The 7,875-nt window shown below is 44.1% G+C and overlaps 1 protein-coding gene across 1 annotated transcript; it reads left to right on the top strand.

Annotated features, from left to right (window-relative positions):
* Positions 1-1,494: 1,494 nt before the first annotated feature.
* On the top strand, positions 1,495-5,626 carry LOC127320861 (L-type lectin-domain containing receptor kinase VIII.1). Its single transcript, XM_051349948.2, has 5 exons — positions 1,495-2,343; positions 2,926-3,009; positions 3,512-3,562; positions 4,163-4,664; positions 4,826-5,626. The coding sequence occupies exons 1-5, from the start codon at positions 1,503-1,505 to the stop codon at positions 5,391-5,393; spliced, it is 2,046 nt and encodes a 681-aa protein (XP_051205908.1). The 5' UTR covers positions 1,495-1,502; the 3' UTR covers positions 5,394-5,626.
* The last annotated feature ends 2,249 nt before the right edge of the window (positions 5,627-7,875 follow it).

Raw genomic sequence — 7,875 nt, 5'->3', positions numbered from 1 at the left:
CAGACCTCTACCTTTGCTTATAAATCCATGCCAACCAACGATAACACCAAGTCACACACACTAGTGGAAAAGAGGTCTTTCGTCCCAAGCAATAGTCCCCGTTTTGAACCAAACCGGGTCCAATGGGGGGCATTGGTCCCGGTTCATCATTAAAACCCTTTAGTCCCGGTTCGTTTGGACCCTTTAGTCCCCCTTCGTATTACGAACCGGGACTCGGTGGTCTATGGGGTAAAACCCTTTAGTCCCCCTTCGTATTACCAACCGGGACTAAAGGTCTACCCTTTAGTCCCGGTTCGTAACACGAAGGGGGACTAAAGGGTTTTTTGCATCCCCATGCACCTCCACCCCCCCCCCCCCCCATGGATCGCCTTTTTTAGCACTGTAAAATAGAAAAGAAAATGATACAAAATTCAAAAAATAAAATCTTTTCAGATTCTTGTATGTTATGCAACCTACTATTCGGAGAAATTAAGAAATTCGAATTTTCACTTTTTTTGCAAAAAAAGTTAAAAAAATGGTAAAACCGCAATAACTTTTGCATACGACGTCGGAAAAAAACGTATAATATATCAAAAAAATCCTGAGAAAAAGTTACATCCGAATTCACCGGGGTTTACCCGGTTAGCCAATTTTTAGATTCTCAAAATTCCAAATAAAATATGGAAGCAGGAAGATTTTAGTTTTTGCCATAAATTCGGAATTTTATTTTTTTAAATTTTTTAAAATAATAATTACATCATGCATAAAGATTACTATTACTTAACCATAAAGTTAGCCAATTTTTAGATTTTCAAGTTTGGCAAAAAAATATTAAAAAATAATAAATTAAAAAACTATTATAATACAAATTAAAAAAATTATAATTATAATACCATTACCACAACATGTTATTACGTGCTTAGTTTTGTTTATTAAAATAATTATTTGGAATTCGAATAATAAATAAGTGTGACATCGACCAACATGTTAATAGGATTGATATGATACTAGTATCACAACATGCGCGCGAAGCATTTGGAAGCGGGATGGGAAAGGAACTTGGAAGTTAAGCGTGCTAGTGCTGGAGTAGTGGGAGGATGGGTGACCGAGCGGGAAGTTGGACCACGAGTAAGTAATTTGACTAGAGATTAAGGGTAGTTAGAGATTAAGTGGAGTTAGAAACTAAACTAGTTAAATAACTGAAATACTAGAAATTCTGAAAAAATAGGAAAAAAAAGAGGAGCGAAAAATAATTGGGAACCAAATAGATAAAAAAAATAACGAAATAACCTTTAGTCCCGGTTCGTGTTACAAACCGGGACTAAAGGGTTTTTTCCTCGACGCGCGCCAGCAGCCCACGTGGCGGGACCTTTAGTCCCGGTTTGCAACCGGGACTAAAGGGGGGACCTTTAGTCCCGCCTAATTGGTCCCGGTTTGGAAACCGGGACTAAAGGCCCAAATGAACCGGGCCTATAGCCCCGTTTTCCACTAGTGACACTGACACACACTAGTACATCCACGCTATGGCGCTTGAAAGTGCAACTGCACGCATCTTCCTCGCCGCCTGCATCTTCATCCTCCCAGTCTTCTTCTTGTCCCACCATGTTGCCGCCGCCACTTCCTTCAGCTTCGACTTCTCAAACCCCTCCAAGTACAGTTTAGGAGATCTCCGGTTCGAGGGCGACGCCGCCCTCAACGGCGACCTGGTTGACCTCACCTGTAATTCCAAGACCTCAGACTGCAGCGGCCGGATGTCGTATGACCACCCGGTGGCCTTCTACGACATCAAAACCGGCGAGGTGGCCAGCTTCAGCACCACCTTCACCTTCACCATCAAGATGTGGCCCAGCACAACTCTAAAGGGGGACGGTATGACCTTCTTCCTTTCCGGCTACCCCTCAAGCTTACCGTCGGGCTCATACGGTGGTGGCCTTGGCCTGACCAACAGCGCCAAAACTACCCCCCCGGCCGGAGCCGACCGGTACGTCGCCGTCGAATTTGACACGTGGGCCGACGCCTGGGATCCAACGGAATCCTACAGCCACATCGGCATCGACCTCAACTCCTTGACCTCGGTTAGCACGACGAGGTTGAAGAGCTATGACCTCACCGGCACCATGACGGCGACCATCACTTTTGACAAGGACACTCGGATGCTGGAGGCCACCCTGACCTATGGTGCCGGTAATTCTCTTGGCACTCCTAATTCTCCTGCCACTGCTAGTGTCAAGACGCAGTTACCAGATAAGCTCGACGCCTTGCTCCCGCCTGTGGTGGCCGTGGGGTTTTCGGCGACCACCGGTATCAACTCTGAGCTGCACCAGATACATTCCTGGTCCTTCAAGTCAACTTTGGCGGCAACAGGTACGGATTTACTGGATTTTCAGAAGTAGTAGTAGTCTAGTACTAACAAAAATCAGTATCTAACTAGATCTATTGACAAATTAATTAGCATTAATTCATGCGTGAGTATACAAGACCTAACGGGTACTTTTTATATGCCTTCGGTTTTTACATCTTTAATGCATAGTTAGAGTGATACTAGTAGTAGAATCGACTCAATCTTTTCCAAATGGTCCTGTGTTTTAGCATTGATCAGTGTCAAACTTTGTAAAGTTTATCAACTATAAAAGTGAAAATGTTAACATGTATAAAATGTTTTGTGGCATATAACTCATATCTTGTTAATTAAATCTATTTCTTAAAATACGTGTTTACATCTGATTTTAGAGTCATAAGGTCTCTATTAGGGGTATTTCACGAAAATGAAGAACCTAAGGTATTCATCGTCATTGGTGTAGTAATTTAGTATTTATTAGCTAGTAAAGTTGTTAGTATGGTGAGTGAGTGTAAATCTTTAGTAAAACAGATTAAATTTTACACTCACCTTACGTACGTATGATCCGGAACTAAAATGTGTTTCAAATATATATATGTTCTCCGCAGAAACACCTACAGGAGCTACCGCGGAAACACCTACAGGAGCTACCAAGATCCTTCCAGAGCAAGATGGGGCGCTTGACACAAAAGGTATATATGGAGTCATATTGATCCTATATTTTTTTAGTCGTATTCGATAACACATAATTAGTGTAATTGTATATTATTATATTTCTCCAAATGACATGTAGAAATGATATATCATAAATTTTGATGAAAAGTGGACAAAAGGTCAATAAATCTTGTGAAAACTAGAGGGATATTAGCTACTATCAACAAAAAATACGGGAAATGGGAAGTTCCAAAAGTGTAAGTTGCCAAAAATTGTAATTCGGATTTTCGATCTTTTCCATGGCCACCTGCTATATAACATCAGCTTCCTCCATCCCAAAATGTGCCGTAGTAAAACACATTTTAGTACAAAATATGGCTGTTTCAAGCTCGAGCTAGGTTGTTTATGTTTGTTTTATAGAAATATTTACACGAAAAGGAAAGGATTGTATGGCTATTATAAATGTAGTCCAAGAACTCATAATATCAATTTATTGGCTTCAAAATGTATTTGAAATTGATATATATGTGTGTTCCGCAGAAACAACCACGGGATCTAACACAAAGCAAGGCAAGACTCTAGGCGTCAAAGGTATATATGGAATCTTATTCATCATATTGACCATACATTTTATTCCATTTTATGCTATATATAACTATGATTAGTATAATAATAAATTATTATTATATTATTTCAAACTACACGGATATTTAACATGCTACATATCATGACCAATTTAGACCAAGGATCAATTATCCTAGTGAAAATTAGATATTCTGACGGAATTTACCGAGTACCATGTGGTAAGATGGTCTATAACTGCGGTCTGCAGGGGATACATATTAATTTGTATTTGGTCTAATTTTCCGCTGAGCTTTACGATTGTGTCTACGGTGATTAAGACAACAAAGACACTGTTTACCTTGATTCAGACATAAAAATGGTGTAGTATTTTTGATCTAGACTGTTGGATAACTCAAAGTAAACGGTCTAGAATGTTTTGATGCACCGTATAAGAACTATTTTTCTTTCATGTCATCAACCATTTATGATAATATATTGTGCATGTGACATGTCTGCCGAGACTATCTGTTCGTGGCACCACCACCGATTAGTTTATGCTTTAGTGCAAGGTACAATAGTAGATGCATGGAGATGCTTAGTTTTGCTTACCCTTGTTCCTTTCTGTAGGTCGTAAGAACCAAGCGTTGGTTAAAGGAGGATTGGCGACACTCGCTTCGGCCCTGTTGTTGGCAACCTGGTCGAGCCTGTCATCGTGGAAAATGAAACAAAAACGCCAGTCCTTTGGCAAGGGGAGTCAGGTTAAACGACTGGAGTACAAGGACCTGTCCACGGCGACTTGCAAATTCTCCGACAAGAACAAGATCGGAGCGGGTAGCTCCGGCCAAGTATACAAAGCGGTTCTCAGGAACAAGGAGGTGGCAGTGAAGAAAATCCTCCAGGACTCGCAGGGGAAGTTTAAGGACTTCCTCGCGGAGCTGGGCACTATTGGCGAGACAGGCCACAAGAACGTGGTGAAGGTAGAAGGCTGGTGCTGCAGCATAAGCAACTTCATGTTTTGGTGCTTGGACAGACAGAACATCCAGCTCTTCATTGTCTATGAACTTGTGACTAACGGTAACCTCCACGAGCACCTGTACGATAGGAAAGAAGTACTACCATGGGCAATGAGGTATGTCTGGCCGGCCACGATATGATTATGTATTGCATGTTCTCCTATATATGTTTTGTTATTCCAGCTTATTTCGGTGAAATTTATCTTTCTTTAGAACAAAGAAAATTACCTGAATTTGTGCAGGCACACATTATTTACGGAAATATATATATTTGCAGGTACAAAATAGTGAAGGGCTTATGTTCTGCGCTTCAGTACCTCCACCACGACCGCCCGAAATACATCTTGCACAGAGATATCAAACCAAGCAACATACTCCTGGATGATGAATTCAACGCCAAGCTCGGCGACTTTGGGCTGCCGAGGACTGCCCAACACAATGACGCATCATCAGTGCGGCCGACACAAGTTGCCGCACGCTACATGGATCCGCAGTGCATGAAAGATGGAGATGCCAACCTGCGCCGCAGCTCCGACGTCTACAGCTTTGGGATCGTCCTGCTAGAGATTGCGCATGGGAAGTATGACGCGGCCCTCTTCCAGAAACTGCACACAGGTCTACCACAGACGTTCGTAGAGGACTTTGCTGACGAGAAGTTAGATGACCAGTTTGACAAAGGGGAGATGGCGCGTGTCATCATCCTCGGCCTCCGATGTTCGGAACAAGATGTGAGCAAACGGCCTTCACTCGATGCTGAAACATTGCGATACCTCGAAAAAGGCGGAGAGTTGCGCGCTGCCAGGATCCATGAAGATGAACCCCACCCTGCTATTGCCCCTGTCTAGCTACATGTCCTCAGCAACCTAGATCTTAATAGCCACTTATCTTTGCTTTCACGTCATCGAGACTTGTATCATGGCTGAGCTTGTTGCTCTGTTCTCCTGGGCCTTTTCTCTTTCCTGTTAATTATTTCCTACTCTAAGTGGTAGTACTTGATATTTCCGTTGTTTATTTCCCATTTCCTGCTGTAAGTGATACTGGTCATTTCAGTGGTGCTTAATGGCACAAATCGGTTTAAGTTAACGTCGTAGACGGTGTCAATTTGTGTCTTTATGCAATCGTGGGTGCGCGGGGCAGATCTGGCGACGCCTTCGTGGAACCATCTTGATCTATCCGGGTTGTATGTGCTAGGAATTCATCACTACTGGACAAGGACCATGGACGCTGGGGCTGCATAGGTGTCTCTTCAGAATTTCTGCTCTGGTGCTACCCCCTTGGGGCGAACGCGTTGGAACGTCTAAATGCAAAACACAAGGATGACCCAGATCGTCCGATACCTAGCAGGACGGAGGGGCACGATCGTCAAAACATCTGGTTGCAAAACCCTGTAGAAGCCCGTACGGCCCGGTTTATTCTGTACGAGTTTTATATACACATATTTGTACACGTATGAGCTGGACGACGTGGCCAGTGACGTGGCCCGGACCGAAACCCTAGTTCCTAAAATAGGACTGTCGGCCGCATCCCCTCCTCCACATCCCGTCACTTTTTCCCCAAATTAGAAACAGCGAAACCCTAGCTCCTCTCCTCACTCTCACATCGAAATCGCCTCACGCCGGTAGGATTCGTGCCTCCTGCCGGTAGGAGTCGTGTGATTCGGCAGATGGAGGGCGGTTTCGGAGGTCCGGCGGAGTGGAAGCTCGTCGAAGGCGGCAGCGCGGTGGGCGGCGGAGGAGCCAGCTGGTCGGGTGGCGCCGGCGGATCGAGTGGAGGCTGGTCACATCCTGCTACGGGCTGGTCGGGTGACGCCGGCGGCGCGGTGGGCGGCGGAGGAGGGAGCTGGTCGGGTGGCGCCGACGGATCGGGTGGAGGCATCCTGCTGCAGAGGTTGTCGTCGGCAAAAACAAGAGGAAGAACAAGAAGACTCGGACGCAGAGGGGGCTTGACTCGTGGAAACTGGGCCTTAGGGCTCCTGCGTTCGATGAGTTCGTCGATGACGGCGCATTAGAGGTATGTCCTTGGTCTTTCTTCTCAACCTGCAAGTTAGACTTGTAATATTCGAGAAATTTATGGGTCAAAAACCAGTGACGGAGCTAGGGGAACGAGCTTCTGTTTGCACAAAAGGGCCTATTTGATTCAAAGATTATCATAAATTCGTAGGATCGGAATCCTAAGAAATTTTCCAAAGATTTTCTTTTTAATTTGTAGACTAGTATCCCAATGATTTTTTCCAACAATCACCTCACACTACATTTCATAGGAGAAATGAACCCATTCTCCATTGTAGAGGTATTTTTAAGACAAATCATGACATACCGAACATCCAACGGTAGCTAGCACTAAGCATACATGATAGCCAAGATAAGGAGATATATGAGCATCCATATCTTTCACTCTCAGAAATTGAGGTTTCACCATGAGAATAGTTATATGATTTACAGGAGTTTTTTGAGCTTGAGAGCAATGATATTTGCGTGCATCACTATCTCCTTGCGGGAGTACGATAAGTGTTTGTTCAATAATTGTGCTCCATAGCAAACCAAAACGGACCGATGCTTACCTGAGCCTCCTTCCAAATGCTTGACATGACCTTCCAGTAAAGAGCAACGTCAGCATCCATGAGGCGGAGGTGGCGGGGGTGGATTGCTTTCAGCAGAAGAAGCGTTACCTTCCACCTCGAAGAACAACTGATAGAACATTTTCCTCATTACCAATTCTCTGTTCAGGAATCTTCGAAGCATCCTTAATTGCTACTTGCACCCTAACCACCTCATATAAGGACTTAAAAATTCCTCCCAGTCCACATCTATGATAAGACCAAAGCATTTTGCAATCTGTGCAATCACCTTCCATGAACACCACTTGGGCGGTACACATCTGAACTTAACCCACACTTCCTCTAGGCACCCCAATCAAGCAACTCCCCTTCCAAGCCAATGATCTTCACTGAACCCTATCCAGATCATTACCCTCCTTCAGGTTAATGGAAGGGATATCAATTAGATCCACAACTCTTTTGTGAGGCGGAAATCTCACCAAGAACTTCTTCTCCTCCAGTTGTCTCACTTGCCATGGCCAATTAGCATCCCAAGTCTTGCACATTTTCTGTTTCTAGTTCCTTCAGGGTGATCTGACCATGAGTGACAGAAATAATTCCCACATTCTTCAAGTTTAACCACTGACATTTAGCTTGCCCATCGACCACCACATGGAAAAATCCTAACCCAGCATTGGCACTCCCCACATACTATGCCATTGGTATTGGTTGCGCCCATTCTTGGCAATTGTTCATATGATGCCCTGGGATGTTACACATGAAGTAGACTC

This window comes from Lolium perenne, chromosome 1 (genome assembly GCF_019359855.2).
Source record: "Lolium perenne isolate Kyuss_39 chromosome 1, Kyuss_2.0, whole genome shotgun sequence".
In the NCBI taxonomy this organism is placed as follows: domain Eukaryota; kingdom Viridiplantae; phylum Streptophyta; class Magnoliopsida; order Poales; family Poaceae; genus Lolium; species Lolium perenne.
The sequence above is the reverse complement of the archived record's forward strand: the minus strand, read 5'-3'. Positions and strand labels throughout refer to the sequence as shown.